Source organism: Oryctolagus cuniculus, chromosome 2, assembly GCF_964237555.1.
Source record: "Oryctolagus cuniculus chromosome 2, mOryCun1.1, whole genome shotgun sequence".
NCBI classification, from domain to species: Eukaryota; Metazoa; Chordata; class Mammalia; order Lagomorpha; family Leporidae; genus Oryctolagus; species Oryctolagus cuniculus.
Window position 1 is genome coordinate 46,292,080 of NC_091433.1, and position 23,004 is coordinate 46,315,083.

Consider the following 23,004-nt stretch of genomic DNA (forward strand, 5'->3'; position numbering starts at 1 on the left):
GCCTGTGGCTCCCTGAAGCCACTGCCTCCACCTCCACGCACCCGAGTCAGGGCTCATGTGACCATGGCCTTCAGAGGGCGTAGGGGGTCTCTGTGGTCCAGAGCCACCCTCTGGGCATGCTGTGGCCCCCCTCTGTTCCCTGAATCAGCCGGCAACTGATACCTCCACCTGGCCGCACAGCCCACGATGCACGGGGACAGCCCTGAGGACTCGGTGGCTGGTGGAGACGGTCCTTTGGGGGCCTTCTGGAAAGACAATGTTCTTCTTCGACCCAGTGTCTCCCCACTTACTTTATCCTGCCCTGTCCACTCCTGGGCCTGAACTGCATGCAGCATTGTCCTAGGAGTGAACAGGAAGGAAAGGTGATAAGGGGAACGGTGTCTGGTTATTGGGAATTAGACCCCCACACCAAGCTCTCTCCTAAACCTGTAAGGAAGCTGCAAACCTGGCGAGGGAGGAGAGAGAGCCCCCAGCCACGCCTCCTATCCTGGCCTCCCCTCCCCCAAACTCAGCCTAGGGGCTCGCAGAGCTGCGGGATCACTCTTTCTGCCTAATGAATCATAGGGTGGAGAGCCTTGGGCACATCCTGCCCTGGAAGCCTTGTGGCCACAGGGCCGTTGGACTCTGGGAATAGATACATCATATTAGGACGGAAAAGAAGGAAATTTAATCAGCCCTCTCTGGGGTCCTCCCACTCTCCCGGGGCCCTGCTTCCAGCCACTTGACGTTAGCACTGGAAGAAGAACTCCTGGGAGACCGGCTTCTCCCCGAGTCTGGAAAAGCCCAGAGAAAACCGACTCACTTTCCAAGTAGGAAAGAACAATTAGTCAGAGGGTGAAGGATGCTTTGCTGTGCAGAGATAACTGTGGCTCGGGCCAGGCCTCGGGGGCCCTGGAGCTCTCGCTCAGTGAAAGCATTTGTTGATTCTGGCTCTTGGTGGTGCGACGCAGGCCGTGGGGCCTCAGCGCCTGGAGCTCTGGGGCCTGATCCCACTCGCTGACCCTGCAGACTTCATCCGCGTCAGCCTCCGGCCCCTCTGCTATACCTCCCTGTGTTTGCAGAGGCTCAGAGGTCTTTTTGTTTCTTTCTTAATTAGGAGGGGAAGCTACTTCTTCCTGACCTCCCTGACTGCCAGGGATCGGGAGGTGATGCTGACCGCCTGGAAGCTTCTGGAAGAGCGGGGCTCAGAGCCTGCCTCTAACACTCTGCTCAGAAGAGCATTTGCTGGAACTCACTGTCCAGTGTGCGCAGGGAAAGAAACGTCTCCAGACGTGCAGGCACCACCGCTACTCATAGCTTTCAGTGCGGGGGGGCGGCCGCGTCTGGGCCCAGCACTAAGAGGTGTTCGTAGGGAAGGTCTGCTCCCTGCTTGATTTTGCTTTTGCAGCATCTTTAAATCAGCTGAGAAGAATCAGGCAGCAGAGGCTGTAGAGGATGTGTGGTCGCAGTCACCCATTGAACCTGACTGTGACCTTGAAGTGTCCTTCCAGTTCTTAGTCTGAGGCTCTACCATTGTCTCTTTCCTCCCCAGGTCTGCCAGGGGAGAGAGGAACCCCGGGACTGCCTGGCCCCAAGGGCGATGACGGGAAGCTGGGGGCCACAGGACCAATGGGCATGCGTGGGTTCAAAGGTAATAATCAGCTTGAGTGCACCCAGTGACATCTCACCACCAGCTCCTGGGTAGCACGAGGGCATTGGCCCTGACTGGTTGACCAACTCTGGGCATGTCACTTCCTCTTGTTCAGCATCAGTTTTTCATCTAAAAAGGAGACATTCTCCTGGTACCGTATTTCACAGGCCTTTTACCAGGCATAAATAAGCAAATAGGTGTGGAAATGGTATGCATACTGAAGCCTTTGTAGAAATGCGAGGGAGCATTGCTGCTGGTTGCAGCCCAGAGATGTAACCAGAAGGAGCCAGAGGGTTAGCCTGCAGGACAAAGGGGATGCAGGCCCAGAACAGCTCTGTCTTGGCGGCACTGCCAGGTTCCTGATCTCTCTAATACTCTTTTTATTCCTCTAGCACTTGCCACTTTAATTTACTTCTCAAATTTCATTGCCAAAAATGTTTCTTCTGACATTTTTTTTCTTCCTCTGAATAGTCCCCTTGTTCATGTTTAGGGTATCTACTTTATAGTTAGTCCCTATCTTTTCCCATTTTTTTCTTTTCCAAGATTGTTCATGTCGCTCCCCCTCTTCGTGGAGGAACGACACAGGACCCTGCGCTGTTCTTTCGTCTGCTCGGCCCTCCCCGGGTTTGCTGCTGGTTCTTCCCGGGTTGGCTACTATCCCTTCCACCTCCGGAAGGGCAGTTCCCCCTGGCCACATTCCCCACTTCCGCAGGGGAGCGGCACACCACCGGCCGGTTCTCTCGGGGGCTGCACGGGTTCCCTTAGATGTTCCCCATAGATGTTCCTGGTGCATGCCGTTTCTCTCCTCCTTTATAGTCCTTCTCTGCCAATCCCAACTCGGCTGCCCACACGCCGAGTACGCTGCTCTCCAATCAGGAGCAAGTCCTACAGTTAATTGGTTGAACTGGAGGCAGCTGTGCGGAAGCTGTTTACTTCTCTCCCAGCGCCATATTGTGGGAGAGCAGATGCATAGAATAAGTCTTAATTCCAGTAACTCAGTCTAGTCCGGGTTGCTCCCCACAGGAGAGCAGATGCATAGAATAAGTCTTAATTCCAGTAACTTAGTCTAGTCCGGATTGCTCCCCACAGTTCAGACCTCCTGCGCCACTGCAGAAGGTTGGACGTCTGAAGCCCTTTTCCAAGGCTTGTTACTCTCCATTTGTTGTACTGAAAACTAAGAAAAAAATCATTCCACCCTAGGGAATGTCTCTGATGGTCTCTTGACCTTGGATCCCTGGAAAATTTTGTTCTGCTTTGTGATTGGCGATGAGACAGGCTAAGGTTTTCCTTATTTCACAAAATGAATCTTATAACAGTTTATAAAGCACTTCATGTTTGTTGACAAAAATTAGATAATAAATAAGCATACAAAGGATCAAGTGGAAAAAAAGTGGGTCCTCTTCTCCCATTCCTTTACCTCTTACTCTTCAGAATAATCACTGTGAATGCTTTGGAGCACATCCTGCCAGACATTTCTCAAAGCACTCTCATACACGTATGTGGTTGTCTGCTTTTGTTTTGTTTTGTTTTGTTTGTCAAGACTTTGATCACCTTAGGCATCTAACAGACCATCTGAGACATTCCCTAGGAAGGAACGATTTTTTTCTTAGTTTTCAATACAACAAGTGGAGAGTAGGGAGTCTACGGAAAGAACATGAGAGGCCCTTAGAACTTCCTGACTTGGCTTTTCTTGCCAGTGTGCTCTGGCATTTGATCTGCAGATGTCTTTCTAGACATCCTTGCACTAGAATTCCCTCATCATTTCAGTGTCCACCGAGCGCTGCCAGGACTTTCTGCATCCTTGTGGGATCAGATGCCAGCTGGGGAAAGAGCTCTTTTCTCTTAACCACATCCTGGAAAGGAAATCCCACAATTCCAAGGCAACTCTCACTCATGGTTTATAGTCTCCCCAACAGGAAGACCTGCCTGATACATAACATGCCTCTCCTAATATCACTGAAGCGCCTTCTTGGAACAATCTTGGATGTGGACATCTAAACCTTGACTCTTTAATAGGAGTGTCTTTCCTTTACCTTCTTCCAGCTGACTACCATGCACTTGTCGCGTTTATGTTGTAGACGCCGCTTTTCTATGCTTTAATGAGGAGGGGACAAGTCTCCCTTGGCTGCATCCCCGCTTCCTGGGGTCACAGAGCAGGTGGCTTAACTGGATCTGTGCTGTCTTCCCTGCTGTCACCTGCACTGCTGCCGGCTCCTGCCTGAGGGGTTCTCTGCTCTTGGGTTAAGTCTTCAGCAGATATCTTTTTATTCACAATTAGGATTTATTTCCATTGCTAATGCTACTTTCTCTCCTCTGTTCTAGGTGACCGAGGCCCAAAAGGAGAGAAAGGAGACAGAGGAGACAGAGCTGGAGACAGCAGTAAGGAAATTCTACTGGGTCACTGGGTACTGGGGTGATGCAGGTGGACCTGTGGCCCAAGCAACCCCACAAGTTTGAGGTTCCTGAGTCTGGAGCCATGAGCTTAGATCAAGCCCCCCTCCCTGTTTTTAGGGCTCCAGTGGCCCAGCAGGAGATACTCCATGGGCTGTGTTTCCAGAGTGGGATGAGCTGTGTGGTTTTGTGGGTAGATCCGGAGGCTTCTTCTGTCTGCCTCACTCACTGGCCTCACTTTTCTCATCTGTGAAAATGGGGATAATAAGAGTCGTTGCCTTGTAGAGATGTTGTAAGAATCCATGTAAAGTGCCTGGACACCTGGTTAGGACACAGTAAGCACTAATTAGTATTATTCCATGTCATTCACTAATTCTGACACATTAACTTTTAATTGTATTTTTCCATGAATGTTTTGAAGCCCACTTGTATTTCCTAAAATCATCAGAGACTCTTGCTAAAGAAAATGCCTCGCTTTGCTGGGTGCTGTACAGGGAGTTGCTCAGAGGCAACGTGGCATCATTTTCGTTCTCTTCCTCTGCCATGATCTGAGCAGTGAGCCTGGAGACCTGTGTGACTGGCAGCCCGCCCAGGGCAGGATTGGGTGTCTTGCAGGTCTCCTCTGACCTGTGCACAGGAAACAGGTCTCTCAAGTTGTGCTGCTGTATTCTAGGGTGTTTTTCCCTTCAGAGGGCTACATGGAGAATCTTCAGAGAGAGTGCTGGACGAGAAGAAAGAGAGCTAGCTGGCTGAGTTTCTAAAACCCCCCACGTTCTTGGGTCCTGAAATACACAAAGCCCAACTAATGTGGCGGTCCGCACAGGGAACAGGCAGGTTGTCTCCTCAGGCACGTGTGCCCTGCTTGGGATGCAGGGCTGAGGCCAGAGGAGACAGCACCTGCCTCTTGGGTTCTCCTGTGGACACTCAGGGACGGGGACCCCTGCAGAAGTACAAGCAGGAGGACCCAGATCGGGGGTCTTGCCAAGGCTGGTCTTCCAGGGTGTCAGTGGGTCCTTCAAGTCACGCCTGCATCCCTGTCACGCAGCACCAGAAGGAGACTCACTCCTGAAAAGGACCCTTTCCCAAGGACCCTGCCACCTTCAAGTACCCCCTACTTCCTTCCAGGGGGCAGGGCTTTCGGATCAGATGGATGGAAGCATGCCACGTCTCGGCGCTTTGTCCTCTGAAGTGAGGGACACACCTGGGGAAACCAAGGAAGGGCCCACGCTTGTCCTCGACTCGCCACGGTCCCCTCGCCGGAGACGCTGCCATCCACAAAGCAAGCTGTATGTCCACGGTGTTTCTGGCACCATCCGGAATCCCTCAAGAGGGCTTGCCTGCGAGGGGTTGGGCAGTTGAGGTGGCCAGGTGCAGCCAGAAAGGCCTTCCGAAGCTAAGGCTGGGAGCCGGAAGTGATGGTCACGCTTATCTAAAGGGCTGGGTGCCGAGAGCTGTGCTCAGGGTTCTGCAGGCCCCTGCCCCGTGTGCCGGCTGGGCCAGGCAGAATGCTGCCAAGGTGACCGAGACGGACTGTGGCACATAGCTCTGAAAAAGAAGTAACGGCCACCAGCAGGGTGGGCAGCAAGGGAGGAGCTGTGTGGCAAGATGACCTTTGCAAAGGAGATCAGAAACCCTGCCCGCATGCCGCAGAGGTCTGGCAGCAGTTCCTGAGCTGACTCGGGAGAGGCGACGGGAGGGCGGAGCTGGCAGAGTTGCCATTGACAGGAAGGCTGCTCTGCTCACTGCGCATTTACCTGGCTGCTGTGTGCTGTTGCACTCTGCACAGGGATTTGCCTGAGGCCAGGGCCCACGCAGGGTGGGGAGACGGGAGCAGTGGTCTGGCGGACGGGTGGGGAGGCCTGGGGGAAGGGTGCCCAGTGCGCTTGGCTCTAGCGCCTATTGATTGCACGGCAAGAGGCTGACATCAGCTCTGGCCAGCCTTCCTCGGGGACTGGGGCTACACCCTCTCTGGAGCCCAGAGCTCAGACACACGCAGCTCCAAGACCTCCAGAATGGCCTCTGGGGGCCGTGGAACCGGAGGTGGGAGCGTTCAACAGACAGCTGCAGGGGCAGGAGGCTTTACGCGACCTGAGGGGACCTGGGTGACATGCGGAACCGGAGAGCAAGGCAGAGAGCCCAGGAACCCTCTCCCCTGTTTGAGAGGCCCAGAGGGGAGCCCTGACTTCCACATGTCTTTTTTTTTTTTTTTTTTTTTTTTTTTAAGATGTATTTGTTTGGAATGCAAAGGTATAGAGAGAGGAGGACAGGGAGAGAGGTCTTCCATTCTCTGGTTCACTTCCCAAATGGTGGCAACAGCTGGGGTGGGCCCAGGCTGAAGTCAGGAGCCTGAAACTCCACCCAGGTCTCCTGCATGGATGACAGGGGCCCAAGCACTTGGGCCATCTTCTGCTGCCTTCCCAGGTGCATTAGCAGGGAGCTGGATCAGAAGTGGAGCAGCCAGGACTAGAACCTGTGCCTATATGGGATGCCCGCACCACAGGCAGAGGCTTAGCCCACCGCGCCACAGCGCCAGCCCCTCTGCACGTCTGGAGGCAGGACAGAGGCAGAACTGAAGCCTCTCTCTGACTTCCTTCAGTCTGCGATGAGAGCGCAGGACCCGATCTTGGCCAGAATCAGGCTCGGCCCTCATTGGTGACTCCGCAAACCAATTTCAGGGCCTGGGGCTGACGGGCGGGGGACTGTTGAAGGGTCGCCTTCCCACGGCCTCCACCTCCTGGCCTGTGTCTGCCCACGCCAAAGCCCAGCTATATTCAGACTCCCGCTGTGGTCCCAAGGCCGCCGTCCCAGAGGTGTTAACTATATCCCTGAGACCGAGGCTCCGAGGGCAGGGCCAAGGCTCATCTTTCAGAGAAGAGCGGAAAATCTGACGAACCTGGTGCCCACTTCTGGGGGTTTCTTAGTCATCCCCCAGGGCCCTGGGAAGCCTCACCCCATAATGTGCAGGGTGGAAGGGGAGCTGGGCTCCTCCCCTTCAAAAACCAGCGGGGAGAGGAGGAGCTACTCACCAGCTCCTGGCTTCGGGGGAGGCCACAGAGCCCCCACCCAGACCTCTCCTGTGTGCACCTTTAGCAGCGAAAACCTGAAGTTCCAGCAGGTGGGGATGTTACCACACCAAAGGCATCGGTGAGCAAGGCAAGAGCCGCCCCTGCTGGCGGGAGTGAGGCCGGGGGCTTTCCTTTGAGTAGCTCAGGACCCAGGTTTTGAGTCAATATTAAAATATTTTTCAAAACAGAAATCTTGCCATTGTTTACCCGTGTTTTGATCTGGAGTCATAGGATTTCAGGGCTGGATGGGTTTCAGATCAATTCCTCTCCCTCCCCCTCTCCCCACCCCACCCCACCAGTGACCGAGAGCAGAAAAGTGGAGGGGTTCACAAGGCCACCCTGAGAGGCCACAGCCAAAGTGGGCGCAGGATCCAGAGCTCTTGAGTTCTGCTTGATGAGAGGTACAAGGTTTTTTTGTGTTTTCAGACCAGAGCAAAATCAGTCATTTTGTTAGATGTTTAGCTTTTGGAAGTTTGGCCAGGGGAGGGGGGAAAGTCACATGTACACATCTCAAGAGAGAAAGCCATTTGTGTTACCCTAGTAAATGGTCCGTTTGCAAGAAAAGTAAATAGTATTTTTTTTTTTTTTTTTTGCTATGAGGGGTTGAGTTAAAGATTCAGTTTTGTTTAAGTCTCCCAGCATGAACTTAGAGCAGGGTGTAAGTGAAGATGGTTTTCACAGCCTTTCTCAGTTTGTTTTCACACAGTAAAGAGTATATAGAGGGGTGCAGAGGTGAGTTCTAGGCCAGGGCTCCTTGGTAGCTATCATTGGAGACTCAGAAAGCTTGAGATATGTTGAATGCTTTGTGTGTGTGTTCAGTATTTAGGGACATGAAACAGGGGGAAACTGAGACTCAATGGTCGGCCACGTATGTGGCGGGGGTCCACACAGTTGTCCCCAGGCCGCTGGGATGCTTACACCTCTGTTTCGGAATAGAGGAAGCAAAGAGAGTCCTTTGCAGTCTGAGAACCACCTGCCTCCCCTCCCTGTGACTGGAGTGGGCTGCCACCAGGTGCCCTGGGAAATCGGTTCAGGACGATGCAGATTCAAAGAGGAGCCTCGTCTCGGGCTCAGCGGGACAGAGCTGCTACACATTGTATGTGAAAGGTTTTTTGTTAATGTAACCACACACACATCCTTGATTGCTTATGACTTGAGTAACCCAGCAATCATGTGATTTACGAGGAAGCCACCCCTGGGGCGGGCGTTGTGGGGCAGAGGTTCAGCCTCATCCCCTATTGGAGTGCCAGGGTTCCAGTCCTGTTGCCACTTCCAACTTCAGCTTCCTGCTAGTGCACCCCCTGGGAGGCAGCAGATCATGGCTCGAGTACTAGGGTTCCTGCCACCCACATGGAGACTGGGGTGGAGTTTCAGGCTCCTGGCTTCAGCCTGGGCCAGCCCTGGCTGTGGCAGGCATTTGAGGAATGAACCAGTGGATAGAAGATTCTCTCTCTCTCTCTCTCTCTCTCTCTGCCTTTCAAATAAATGAAGCTTTAAAAAAACAGTAAAACGCTTGTAAGAAAAATTAAGCATTCACATCCCACTACCAATACACTTGCAGCTGGCTCACAGGGAAGTGGGGTCCCTAAGCAGAGGGCTTCGTTCTCACCGGGATATTCAGGAGGCAGAGTTCCGTCCCTGTTAGAGACGTGGGAGACGAAAGAGAGAGGATCGTGAACTTGTCCTCTGCCCCCGAGTTCGTAAGGGACAGAGCCACAACCCGAATCAGGTCTGCCTGGCCTGGGGTCCACACTGTCAATCCTCCCGTGATCATCTTTGATTAGCTTTGATTCAGCATGGGGTCCTCACGGGCCACTGTCTATTCCCAGTGGGTTGGTGTGACGCTGCTAATTTCTTCCTCAGCAATTCTGTTATTTTTAAGGTACCCACCTCTGTTTCAGAGTTTGCTCATGCTGTCAACAAGCCTTGATTGCCTTGACCTGCTCCTGCGGCTCTAAGCTAGACCAGCACAAACGGTCCCATGGCAGGGGACAGGACTCTGCAGGGCCACCGTGCCCTCCCCCACCCCAGTTGTCTTTCCCATGCTTCCTGACTGTGTAAATCAAGCCCAGGTTCCCTGAGCGGATGGCTACGGAGGCCCTGCTCATTCACTCATGCATGCGTTCATTTGTTCCCTCACTCGCTGTCTTTGGCCTTGTGATGCCTCGGATGTGCCTTCCAGGTGTGAACAGAGAAGGTGGGAAAGGCTTTGCAGCCGTCTTCTCCCCGGGATTGGGACTAGTAACTGAAAGCACACAGGGACACAGAACTCACTGCTAAGTGGATTTCTGTCCTAAGTCAGAACCGAAGGCAGTGGAGACAGCAGAGAGGAAGGAGAACGAGCTCAAAGCCATGGTCGGTGGGATAACGCTGGGAATGAGATGGACCGGGCGGAGCACGCCGCCCGCCGCGGGGGCCGGGGCAGGGAGCAGGGCAGAGACGCCGCTGGCTTTGGGAGGAGATGAGACCTGCGAGAGTGAGGGGGCCCTTGCGTCTGTCCCACAGGAAGGTAGATCCGTAGAGGGAAGAAAAGCACTTAGGGCAGAGAGCATCGGCTTATTCGCTTTCTCAGCACACATTTGTGGAGCACTCACTGTCTAGCAAGCTCCTGGGTAAGGACCGGGGAAGAGGGAGGCCTGGCCTCACCTTTGAGGAACTCAGAGTCTAGCAGCTGAGAAAGACTTGGAGCATCAACAAGTCTGGTAGAGTGCGGAAGTGACAAAGTCCGGAGCCTGAGTCTCAAAGGGAAAGTTGTGTCCAACAGGTGCACGTGGAGGGTGAAGGCATCCCAGGTGGAGAGAACCACACGTGGAATAGCACAGCGCTGTCTGCCAGTTCCGGTTTAGCACAGCAAGAGTCCAGAGTGGAAGAAGCAAGGGTTGCAAAGGGCCTGGCAGTGCTTGCGAGTTGGAGCTTGAGCCTCTGGGCCCGGGGAAGCTAGCAATGGACTGTACGCAGGGCTGACAGGGCAGCACTGGCAGGAGGCGGGGAGGAGAAGCGGACAGGAGCCAGGGCCAGCAGGTCACGGGGCCCAGCCCCAACAGCGGGTCTTCAACACTCAACCAAGAGGTGGTGCCTGGCAGGGGAGAGTCCACACCCCAACCCCACAGTTCTCTTGTGCTCCAGCTCCTTCTGCTGGTTTGAGAAACACATTTCCCCCAGAAGAGGAGACTTGAACTCTCTAGTGGGACAGCCCTGGCTGTGGAGTAACTGTGCTCATTTGCACACTTCTGACACCAAGCGTGAGCCTCCCCCACACCGCCGATGCTCCAACACCAGCTGGTGGCCAGTAGTTGAATTCAACGCTAACACTCTCTACCTGGAGTTAGCGCACACCCTAGCGAAGGGCTCAGTTCCACAAGGCTGCCTCTGCTTCAGGTGCCAAGCTCAAGGCCAGCCTGCAGAACTTCTGACCCACCGTCCTTGGGTTGGATCAGTGCTCGCAGGACTCAGGGGAACAGCCCCACGTCCCAGTTTGTAATGGAGGATGGAGGGGTAGTTGATTCCTCTGGCACCCAGCTCCACACTCCCCCCCCCCCATTCTTAAGGGCTTTCCCAAGGCAACCTCCCTAACTCAGGTGTGGTCGGAAGGGGCTTGTTATGAAGAACAAAAGATGCCCTGGTGTACATTCAGGAGCCAGGAACAAGTAGCAAATGACACAAAAAGATGCCGCTGGGATTCTTCCAACTTCAGAGGTCGCAAGAGTTTACGGAGCTCTGGCAAGAGCTCGGGAAGAAGACGGAACATGTGTTACTTATGATATCTCAGGAACCCAGGAGCAGACCTCACTTCAGGGCCTGTTCTGGCCCTCCCAGGCCACCGGTTGCAGCTTTTTGCTCTGTTCCCTACAGAGGATGGGATCTGGCCTCCCAGCTGGTCTGGTTCGCTGAGATCCTATCGTAAGCCTTCCCAAAACACATCCAGTCACTCTTCCCGAAGCTTCTGGCGACCCCTTCCAGGAGAGCTGACACATGACTGTGTGCAGAAAACGCACTCGGACTCAGCCATTCTGTGTTTGGTTTGGGGGCTTCACATAGACCCCAGAGGGCCTGCTGACCTTAAAAACCTGGCTCTTTTTAGAAACTAGAAGGTCAAATTGATGTGGGCAAGGGAGTTTTAGTGTTTAGTCCAGGTCTGTTCTCGCACCAAGATGCTATTCTAAGTGGAGACACCTACAGGATGCACAAAGTGATAGCAAAGTGTATTCAAGCAGTGAGAAAGTGAACACACATAGGCGCCTGAGTGGGTTGCCCCACATGGGACAGAGGATTGCCCAGAAGGAGGAGCTGTGGGGGAGGAGGGAGAAAAAGGGCGCCTTGCTGCACCTCCAGCCGTGGTCCCTCCAGTGATTGCCTCTTTTAGGAGGTAGGGGGTGGCGCCCCTGCAGGCTTGAAGCCATCATGAAGGTTCCCCATGGAGCTTAATAGCCATGTTTTCACAGTGTCCCCCTTAGATCCCTGGTGAAGCCGGTGGGGGGTGTGTTTTGATTGAGAAGCAGGAGGATGGAATTCCATATGAGGGGCTTGCGACTTCAGCTCCAAAGACCTAACTCCCTGCCTATTTACCCCACATCAGAATGGGGGGCGGGGAGCTGCCTGGGAGGCAAAGCCACTGAGGTTGTTGCATTCACTACCTTCATCTCTCATGAAACGTGTTGTCGGCATCCCTGGCCAGAGCGAGACAGACAAGAGCTGGGGTCTGTGCCCTGGCAAGGAAGAACTGCTGAGGCCAGGAGAAACGAAGCCTCCTTGGGAATGGGGCCATTTTAAGAGGTCAATAACAAGGCTGCTAATATTTGTATTCTAAATACACGCTAAGTGAAAGCAGGAACCCACCCCCAAAGCCTGCGAAGAACTGCTAGTTGGGAAAAAAACAAACAAGTCAGAGTTTGGAGCTTAGGCTGGGAGTTAGAGGCCAAGTGTGTACCTGGGGCTCGGGAAGGAGCTCGCCGTGGTCCTGTTCACCCCCAGGCCTTTCCTGGGGAGGGAGCCACAGAGCTCTCTCCTCTGGTCTCTGAACCCCACAGAGCTGAGGCTGCCCCACTGTCCTGCCCACTGCGGGCCACGGCGGTGCTGGCACACCCAATTCCCTAGCCAAGCAGGCAGCAGTTTCCAGAATCTTCCCCACACAAAAACATGGTAATGCAAATCTCAGACTGAAGGCGTGCACAGAGTGGGTCCTCTACAAACACAATGCCTTGAAACCGCCAAAGAATTGAAGTTTGGATCTTTGATGTGGGTTTCGGTAAGAAGAAACTTTGAGAGAGAAAAGCGTATGTTAAAAACCAAGAATGGCTTAGCTGTTTATTTAGAAAACATTTCAAACAACCCTAGGATTTGTTCTTAATCCCCATGGACCCGGCTCTGTTCTGTTCCGCTGGAGGTGAAGTGTGCCGTGGGCGCCGCGATTAAACCTGGGGGGTCCCCACCGTGCCTGCTTGGTGGAGCTGGCCTCGCAACTCCAAGCCCCTGACCCTGACTTTGATGCAGAAAACACTCTGGGGGAAGGGGGTACTTAGGCCCAGCTACCCAGATGGATTGACTTCTCTGGGGCTGAGTTCAGCGTCCTTTCCCTGGGGAGTTGGGGGGAGTTGGTCGTTGCGTTGGGCTGGAGGAGAAGCTGAGAGAGGCAGTGCCCGTGGTGCTGGGGAGCCCTGGTGTGGGGGCTGTGCGCGCAGGGTCAGGCGGCTTGCGTCCTCACTGACTCCGAGCCTTGTCCCCATCTATCGTCCACCCCTGGGGGACTGCGATGAGTTCCCGACCACCCGAGCCACCAAGCCCATGTGGAACTCCAGGGAATGGGTCATGAGCCTGTCTCAGGGAGGAGGAAGGTGCCTGGAGAGGGACTATCCCCGCCCCAGGTGAGAGTGAGAAAACAAGGCTGGGGCCCCAGGCAGCTGTTTCAGTACAGGGCTGCAGAAGCGGCCCAGACAGGCCCTCTGAGCTGGGACTTGACGGAGATGCAGAACGGAGATAGGGATGAAGGCTGAGAGGGCACAGCAAGCAAAGGCAGGGGTGTGAGGGAGGGCCCCACCACCTGGGAACCGCCAGCCTGGCAAGGGACTGGACCTCAGGGAGCCTCTGAGAGGGGCCCTGTGGATGGTGCACCTCCTTGCAGGAGAGCCATGGGCTCTTTCTGGTCCTAAAGGTCTATTGACTGGGACTCTCACTGCCCTTTGACAGGCCCAGCCACCTAGGCCATCCCTGAAACTTCAGCCCAGGAGGAGCCTCTGGGGGCATCCTCTGACAGCTCTCCAGTTATTATCTGATGAGACGCACTTGCACGAAGTGCCCCCTGCAGGCCCTGCCCCCAGGAGGCGCCCCTTCACACAAGACAAACTTGAGTTTTGAAGAATACAATACACAAGAGGGACCAGTCAGGTGATCACCATCATGCGGTGGAATGCGTGCAGGTTCCACTCGGGGGGACGTTTCAGCTCCTTCTACCCAGGAGAGGCCCACGTGCTGGGTGACCACCATCAGAGACAGGCACAGCGGAGACTTGCCCTCTTTGAGCCTTGGCTTCTTCACTGGTACCCTGTACCGTGGGGATGGGGTGGGCTGATGGGAGTGCTGTGGAGAGCAGGTGACCTTCAGGAGAGGTGGACAGAGTGCACCCCCAGGCCAGGCCGGGCCACATCCTGAAAGCAGGGCCCTGCATGGGAGCCTTTGACCAGAAAGGCCTTTTTGCCTCAGGGCTGGCTCCTGTCCTTCCCATGTGGGTCACATTTCCCGAGGAGAAGTGGCACTCCAGCCTCCCGGACGAGGGGCACTGAGCCGCTGAGCTGCGCTGTGCTGCGGCCGGCTGGGGCCACAGGGAGTTCTTTCTTTACAAGAGAATGAAAGTTCAGCTTCCTTAATGGGCAGATGGTCCGAATTATCCCTGGGGCTCCACTCTGCAGCTGCACAAAATCAGAGCCTCTTTTCCCAGCCCCGCGTGTTTATTTCTGTTCTCCACAACCTCCTTTCTTTCGTCTTGTTTTGCTTTGGCAGGGGGACTGCAAGGCAGGAAAAACAAACATCAAGGGGCTGCGATATTCCTGGGGCTTGGCTTTTCCCTGAGATCTTCTTGTTTGGAAGCAAAGGCCCCCTGGGGTTTTAGGGTCCTCCTAATGCAGAGCCACCCCGATTCTGCAGTAGCGAGCACTTCTGTTCCTTGAGCCCCGTCCATCCATTCACTCCCCCACTCATTCACTCCATGCACTACGGTGAGGGCTACTGCGTGCCAGGCTCTCTGCTTGCAAGGGGGGATGCCCTTGAGAACAAGGCTTGAATGGCTGTGACCTTCACACGGCTTGGATGGGGAGGAGGTGTACATGGAGGCTGGGGAGAGAGAATTGCAGTGCAATTTTTCTGATGCTTATTTGGACGTGGGGAGCACATACTGGGGTCTCAGGTCAGGGAAGCCTTCCAGGGGAGGTGACATTGACCTGCCTCCCAAGGCCTGACGACGGGGTAAGTTGTGTGGTCTGGGTTTGATCCTGGATCCTGGATCCTCCCTCTCAGATAGTACAAGCACGCTTCAAGAACTTTGTGGAAAAATGGAATTGGAAGATACACTTATTTTGGTGTAAACATTGTTTTTAACCCGTGCATCTCCCACGAACTTGTTGAAGAACCCTGTGCTTCTCAGCCCTGCTGGGCGTGAGGGTCACCCACAAAGTGTTCAAAACTTGCCTGCCCTGGGGTTCTCAAAGCTCCCCCACCACACCTGGTGGCTCTGATAGGCAGTCAGGGCTGAGAACCTCCGCTTTGAGCCCACGGCCCTCTCAGCCCCAGCATGGTGAGTCCCGTAGACCCCGCAAGACTGTTGTGAGATTGATGGAAGTCTCTTATGAATGGAGAGGGCTGTTACTAAATATTTATCTTAAGTGGACAGCCTGAGAGTTGGCTCTGTGGTTTGACCATGAAAGGCCTTTGCTCTTCCCTCCCAGCTCCCCCTTGTAGCAGCTGTGTGACCTGGGGCAAATTACTTGGCTCTTCTGGGCCCACTCTGTTCAGTGGGAGCCAATCATCATGAACTTTGGGGCTGTTATGGAGAAAGAAACGAGACAGTGCGTGTGTAGGGCACTTTGCCCGGTGTTGGCGTGGACAGGGACTGGTAGACATTAGTGTTCTCGGCTGTTGTCCACTCTTGATTTGACATCTCTCCTGGGTAGTGCCCAGAACCTGGCTTTGTGGTTGTTGGGTTCAGGGGAGGCTCTGAGCCCTGCTGGCAGTAGCTGTTTGAAGGCTATGGAAACTGAGAGATGGTATAACCAGCCATTCAGCCACCCTTGTACACCTGCGGAGGGGCCCTGGTACCGAAACTACTTGCTCAGCTGTGCTGAGAAGAAAGACAGAGATATTCTGTGTCTCACTTCCCAGTGATACCCACAGAACCACAGTGTAAAATAACATAGGGAGTAATAGGATGAAAAAGCACCAGAGATGATCAGAGGCGCTGTGCCCTGCAAGTGCCCCAGACCCTGGTTCTAAAAGCCAGGAATGGGTTCCCTGGAGATATCGTTGAGAACCTTTCCATTCCCAGAGCTAGGAAGAGTGGTTGTCAGGCAAGGTACACAGAAGAGAGGATTTTTGTGCTTGAACTGGGAGAGAAGAAGCTTCAGGCCAATGTCCAAGGCCCCTCCAGCTCTGCGGTGCAGAGATCCAAAACCAGAGGAAAGGGTAAAACAGAGCCTGGGAGCCAGCACTGTGGCACAGCAGGTAAAAATCCCAGCCTGCAGCACTGGCATCCCATATGGGCACCGGTTCAAGTCCTGGGTGCTCCACTTCCGATTCAGCTTCCTGCTCATGTGCCTGAGAAAGCAGTGGAAGATGGATCAAGTGCTTGGGCGCCTGCACCCATATGGGAGACTCTGATGAAGCTCCTGGCTCCTGGCTTCAGATCAGCCCAGTTCTGGCTGTTGCGGCCACTTGGGGAGTGAACCAGCAGATGGAAGACCTCTCTCTCTGTCTCTACCTCTGTCTGTAACTCTTTAAAATAAATAAAATTCTTAAAAAAAAAAAAGACAAGACATGTTTTGCTGTAGGCCTTGCTTTTCCCATCTACATATTTACAAGACAGAGAAAACAAATAGAGTTTGCTTTGAGAGGAGAATCCCGCATGTGGCGGCTTAACAAGGTCTGTGCTAAGAGCCGCAGAGCAGCCTTGCTCACCGAATAGCATCCTGTTTGCATTAGCGCACGGCAAGTTGCTGCAGCAGAAGCCCGTCTTCTGCCGGCTACGCTCCGCCCTGCTCCCCTACTATGGTGAGGAGCCAGCTCTGAGCTCTGGGGAGGGAGAACAGCAGAAGTTGGGAGGAGGTGGAGCCACTGGAGGGATGAGCCCCTTGTTCCCTCTTTCCCAACGCAGCTCAGTTGCTCTGCAGAGAGGCTTCATGGATTTGACCCCTGCTTGGCCGCTGGGAGCCTGGCCGTCCTCAGCAACGCAGGGAGCCGCCTCCGAGCTGACCCGAGTGCTGTGGAGTGGGCTGCCACTGGCCAGGGCTTGGAGCCCACAGCAATGGGAGTCCGCAATGTGCTAGGCATCTTTTTTATTTATAATTTTTATATAATTTTATATAATTATAATTTATATGTTATATGTATATTATAATTATATATAATATATTACATATATTATATAATTATAATTTAAATTTTAAATTAACATTAACACATAATGTTAATTAACTGTGAAAGAGAGATAAGCAAAAAAGGGATTGTCCATCTGCTGGTTCTCTCCCCCAAGCACCTGCAACAGCCAAGGCTACCCAGGCCAAAACCAGGAGGCTGGAACTCTATTCCAGTTTCTCATGTGGTTGACGGGGACCCACGTACTTGAGCCATCACCTGCTTGCATGAGCAGGGAGCTGTACGGGAAGCAGAGGAGCCAGGTCTCCAGTGACGTCTTAACCACTGCACTGTAGGCCCCTGACATGAGCTGTTCCTCCCCAGTGCCACCATTCCACCCATTTTAAGAGGAGGTTGGGCACTGAGAGGTCACAGCTGCCCCGTGGTGGAGCTAGAATTCCAGTGCTGTTTCTGCGTCTGGGGCCCTCCCAGGTTGCCTCCTCACCAGCATGTTGGACTCTATCCAGATTCCTAATCCTCAGCATCAGGGCACAAGGAGGTAAGTACCTAATCAGCCCCTCGATAGGGCTATGAGATTCACAGTCGCTGTCTTTGGGCTTTTCTGGTAGCAAGGACTAGAGACCCAAACGAGGCATTTCCAGTAATGGGACCTGGGAAATGCACAATGCAGGTAGGCTGTGCAGAGCGTGGAATGAGGTCATTCAGAATCTAAGGCAGTCCCAAGGATGGGGACGTGGGCCTTGGCTCTTCACTGTAATGCCTCACCCTCCATGGGCTTCTTGTCGAGTGGTCCTGCTGCTCCTCTTTGTGCTACTGCTTCCTCTCAGCCCTCTCCGTACTCCCCCACTCATTCTCCTGGCAGAATCCGGGTGGGCCTGGCCAATCCACCAGTGTCTTTCCCATGCATAAGGAAAATATGTGTCCATGTTTCCTATGCATAAGGCATACGTATCCATAGATGGAGCACAGCACACACCTTGGGCAGCTTGTCTAAAGCTGTGGTCCTACACATCTGATATCAGAGAGAAAGGCTGACATGAGTCAAAATGCTCACAACAGATTTGAATCAGTAACAGCTAATGCAATAGAGGAAAGAAGAGTCCAACGTGACCTGGACTTACCCGATTTTCAAACGTGATGGAGCATTCTAAAGGGAAGTGAGGGCCAGGCAGTTGGCACAGTGGCGCAGATGCCACTTGGGATGCCTGCGTCCCGGGGGTTTCAGTCCTAACTCTGCTTCCAGCTTCCTGCTCAGGCACACCCTGCAAGGCATCCGGTGATGGCTCAAGTACTTGGGTCCCTGTGGGAGGCCTGGATTGCGTTCCGGGTTCCTGGCTTCAGCCTGGCCCCGCTGTGGCTGTTGCAGGCATTTGGGGCGGGGGGAGGGTGGTGAACCAGCAGATAGAAGGTCTCTGTGTGTGTGTCTCTGTGTCTCTCTCTATCCCCCACCTTTCAAATAAATACAATTTTAAAGAGTAAATGAAATAAAAGGGAGAACGAGGGACTGAGGAATGTGGTGACCTGGGGCCCACCAGCGCCAGGGAAGTAAGAAATTACAAAGGCGGGGAGGTGGGGTTGGTCCACACGAGGCCCCTCCAGCCTTGCTAGCCGGCACTGGCGCCAGTGAAGCTTCTGCCCCTGCAGAGGCTGGGGCCCAGGGGCCCTGCCTTCGATGTCGGCTCGAATCAACAGCGAATTCTTCTGGTGGCCTTGGGCTTTCTCAGGCAGGCACTTTAATGGGGACTAGAGTCATCCTGGAGATGTGGTCTTGAGCTTTTAGAAGTTGTGGTAGTGTTGAGTCCTGTAGGCCTGGGTCGCCAGGAGGGCTCGGAGCAGCATGGCTGGAATTTTGTCAGGGACAAACCCTTTCTCATGGGGCCCCACAGTGACCCTGGGAAGGAAGCATTTGGAGAAGGAATGAGGAAGAGTGTCTTGGAGTCTCCAGGATTTCAAACAGTGCTGGCAGCAGGTCGTGAGTGGCCCCTGCCCATTTTCCTGTCCTGATCCATTGCTCTCCTCTCCACCCATGCTGCCTGCCTCAGTCCATACCTGTGGTACTAGTGTGTGGCCTGAAGTTGCCTCTCAGCCTTCTGTGTCCAAAGGAGAGATAGGGGCACATAGCCTTGTGTCCCCACTGCTTGCTCAATACAGGTTTAGAGATGAGTCAGCAAGGGGCATCTGGAATGATCTGCAGGAATACAGCACCAGTAGATGCCACCCAGGGCTGGGGCTCTAGGTCCCCGTGTGCACAGCAGGCACATAGTCTCTCCTCCCCAGGTCAGGGCCATTCCAGCCCCTTCTACCCCCAGCTGGTGGGATCCACAGGTGGGCATAGCACCCATGTGAGTAACTGTTCCTGGAGGTTAAGACCAGAACCAGGGAGGGATAGGAATCATGAGGTATTCAGAAAGGGATTCGTCATGCCCACGAACATCCATCCATCCATCCATCTCCCCTCCATCGCATCTACTCCCCAAACGTTTATTCATGCTGTCAGTCAGCCAGACATGATATTAAACATTGAGGAGTCATGGACAAATAAGACATGATCTCTCTTCCCAGGAAAAAATAGGATGGGTGCATATGGCCCTCATATATTGAAAGCTTTTTTTTCTCTCTCTCTCTCTTTTTTTTTTTTTTTTTTTTTGGACAGGCAGAGTTAGAGAGAGAGAGAGACAGAGAGAAAGGTCTTCCTTTTTCCGTTGGTTCACCCCCCAAATAGCCGCCATGGCTGGTGTGCTGCGCCTATCTGAATCCAGGATCCAGGTGCTTCTCCTGGTCTCCCATGTGGGTGCAGGGCCCAAGCGCTTGGGCCATCCTCCACTGCCTTCCCGGGCCACAGCAGAGAGCTGGACGGGAAGAGGAGCAACCAGGACAGAACCGGCACCCCAACCAGGACTAGAACCCCGGAGTGCCGGCGCCACAGACTGAGGATTAGCCAAGTGAGCCGCAGCGCTGGCCAAGAGAGCTTTTTTAAGCTCTCTCAAGCAGAACCGTCTGCACCGAGGACCACAAGCCTGTGTCTCCCCTTGGCCCATTTGGGTTGACTTCAGACCGCCTTCCCATGGTGTTACAGCTTAGCACTGGAAGTGACCAGTAGGAGAGGGAGAAAGAGATCTGGCTTTCCAGTAGCAGTTGGTTACTTCCTGTCTCGTAGTCTCAGCTTCCTCATTTTGAATGAGGGCTTTGGCCTGGGGAGTCCCTAACTTATCGGCCAGTTCTAACATCTGTGGTCTTTTCCATTTTAGGCCACTATCTCATTTGAGTGACTGAGGGCAAAGAGAACACCTGCTAGGCCTTGCACCCTTAGCACCTAGTGCAGTCCTGGAGCATGGTAGGGATTTCACACATGCCTCTGGATGGACAAGCGTGAACAATCAAAGAAATGTATATATTGATAAAACCCTGGGTAAAGATTTAATACAGATAATGCATCTTCAGTGCCCCAAAAGTGCACAGAAAGTAGAAACACCTGGACTTCAGTGACTAACGTCACTTTCCTCAAAAGCCAAGGATGGTTTACTCTTCCCCGTCTGGAAGCAGTGCTGTGCTTGTTTTCAAGTACAAGCTCAGCAACAGCCATTGCGATCCTCCCCCAAGACGGGAGAAGCTGGTGTGTTTCTGTGAATCTAGGGTAGAAGCATAACAGTTGCAGTGTTAAAGTAATTTTTTCTTTTTTTTTAATTTTTTTTATTTGATGGATAGAGTTAGACAGTGAGAGAGAGAGAGACAGAGAAAAAGGTCTTCCTTCCATTGGTTCGCTCCCCAAATGGCCACTACAGCCGGCGCTGCGCTGATCCGAAGCCAGGAGCCAGGTGCTTCTTCCTGGTCTCCCATGTGGGTACAGGGGCCCAAGCAGGCCCTTGGGTCCTGCACCCCATGGGAGACCAGGAGAAGCCCACCTGGCTCCTGCCTTCGGATCAGCCTGGTGTGCCGGCCGCAGCGCACCGGCCGCGGCGGCCATTGGAGGGTGAACCAATGGCAAAGGAAGACCTTTCTCTCTGTCTCTCTCTCTCACTGTCCACTCTGCCTGTCAAAAAAAAAAAAAAAAAAAAAAAAAAAGAAAGGAGGGCTGAGAGAGACAGCTGGCCCAAGGGTTAAGTCTCAGCTCTGGCCCAGCTCTCCTTCTCATGGTGGGATGACCTCGGGAAAGGCCTCCGTTCCTTTGTGTGTCACGTGAAGACCTTGGGCTGTGTCCTCTCCAAATCCTCTGCCAGCTGGCAAAGCCTATGCTTCTTCCGCATGTGTGGTGATTAGAGAAGACCAAGGGCTATGTTACAATTGTCTAAAAGAAGCTCCTTGCATTAAGTGGTGAGACATCTGTGCTCTACGTCCAAGCTAACGGAAGTTGTGACAAGCAATGTCCTCAGAACCACAAAGCCTCCTGGTCCAGACGCGTGCCTGTTCTCTATGACCCAATCCCCTCCTTACTGGGGAACCAGGCGAATTTGAGAGATTTGGGGCCCGATGCAGGAGGGTGGATGACGGCTTTGGGGTTGGTGCCTGGAGTGGCCTGGGTGGTGGGCAAGCTCAGTGCAATAGGTTAGGGAATGGGGCGGTGGTCTGGGACTGCACTGAGGCAGGAAGCCCCACGTGCAAGTCAGAACCCCTGATGCCTTAGAGAACTAACGGGGAGAAATGATGCGCTTGGTTACCCGGGAGAGAGCAAGGGGCCTACCCAATCACCAGGGGTCACGCTCCGACCTGTCTCCCCTATCAGATTCCCCCTCGGGGGCTACAGAGCCGGTCCAAACAGGGACACTTCTCAGCCGGGTTTTGACTTTCGAGTCCTTTTCTGTAGAAAAGAGTGGGGAAGGCCCCAGAACAGCAGAGGAAAGAGGGGCAGAGACCCAACCCTGTGGACATCCGGGTGTCCCGCCAGTGGGGAGGTGGGAGCTCTGCTCTGGCCTCGTGGACTGGAGATGGGGACGAGCTGTCCAGTTAGGGAAAGCTCTGCTCCCTCCATGCTTTGGGTGGGGAACAGCTGTCTGGTGTTTAAGCGTGGGTTTTCCAGCCAGGACATGGGATGCTCACGGTGCCACTCCTGCACAGAACTGGGCAGCGGCTGCCCTTGGGGCCAGGACCATGCTCTCGTCTTGCAAACCGTGGGCAGTCTGCAGGTGAGGGATGCAGAGCAAGAGGGAAAGTGTGGTTCTCTCTTCAACAGGGCCCTGAGCTGGCGAATGCAACCCGGTGTCCCCCTGCCTGGGGAGGATGGGGGGCAGGGATCTCCTTGGGGTTGCTGATCTCGATTTTGCTCAGGAGGGATTCTGCAGGGCTCAGTGAAGTTGGCTGTGAAGGAGAACCAGGCCTGCCAGTCAGTGGAGGGCAGCTATGGAAGGGAAGCGGCTGCTGGCTCCAGAGCCCAGGAGTGCTCATGCCCTTGGCCCTCTCACCAGATCGCTCCCTCCTGCAAGGAGCCGGAGGGCCTGAGTTGTGTTCCAACTTTCCTCGTCTGCCATGCGCGAAGAGCACAGCCCCCTGACCCCAAGAAGCCCCACACGCCCTGCAGGGCCCCCTCTCTGGTGGGGGAGGGGGGTCTTAGGAAGGAGCTCTTTTTGGCACTAATGAGAATGTGTCTGGGGGGAGTCACAAAGCAGGCTGGGCCCTGTATCTGATAGAGTGGGGGCTGACCCATGTGTGGGGGGAGAGTAGGGGTTTGTCACTCAATGGGAAAGCTTTGCCCTGGGGCAGAAACTCCTGGGAAAAAAAGGCAGAATTCAAACCATCTGCCCACAGAAACCCAAGCCTCTTAGCAAGTCAGGGCGCTCTTCTCGGGCCAGGGAGAGAGTCACTGTTGGAGGGTTTTGCTCTTCCCCGGAGAGCATTGCTGCGGGTGGCCTGGGAGAGGCGCCTGCCTGCCCACCAGCCTCCCCTGCAGCTCTTCCAGGGCGAAGGAGGCCAGAGAGGCTTCGTGGAACAGCTCTTGGGACTGTCTGAGTTCCTGAGCTGGGGCAGACTGTGTCACAGGCAGATCCAGCCTTAGCCTACGGTTTCCCAGTGGGGCAGCACAGGAACGGGGATTTTTGTCCGTGAGGAGCAAGAATGCAAAAACCACAGCGAGGACCACGTTCCGTAAGAGGAAGCAAGAACAATATGTGCGTCTGGTTTGGATGAGTGCGGGGGAGAGCTGGGGCTTTCAGGGTGGTCGGTACCCTCTGAGGCCTGAGCATCTGTCGACACCCCCAAGGAGCAGCTCGGATCTGGTGGGCCTGGGGGCAAGCGACAGGGAGCAGGCTGCAGTGCCCCAGGAACCAGCCTGAGGCCCGCCTTGTCCAGCCCCGACAAGTGCTCATGCTCGCTCTAGGTCTTTTGCCTCCTCGAGGGCACTTTTCCTCTTTG

At 54.1% G+C, this 23,004-nt stretch overlaps 1 protein-coding gene across 1 annotated transcript in view; it reads left to right on the forward strand.

Moving 5' to 3' along the window:
• SCARA5 (scavenger receptor class A member 5) overlaps nt 1–23,004 on the forward strand; it is a 127,600-nt gene that overhangs the window by 88,087 nt on the left and 16,509 nt on the right. Inside the window, exons 6-7 of the mRNA XM_002709450.5 lie at nt 1,532–1,630; nt 3,953–4,009. Coding sequence (XP_002709496.3) covers nt 1,532–1,630; nt 3,953–4,009 — 156 coding nt within the window. The remainder of the gene's footprint in view (nt 1–1,531; nt 1,631–3,952; nt 4,010–23,004) is intronic.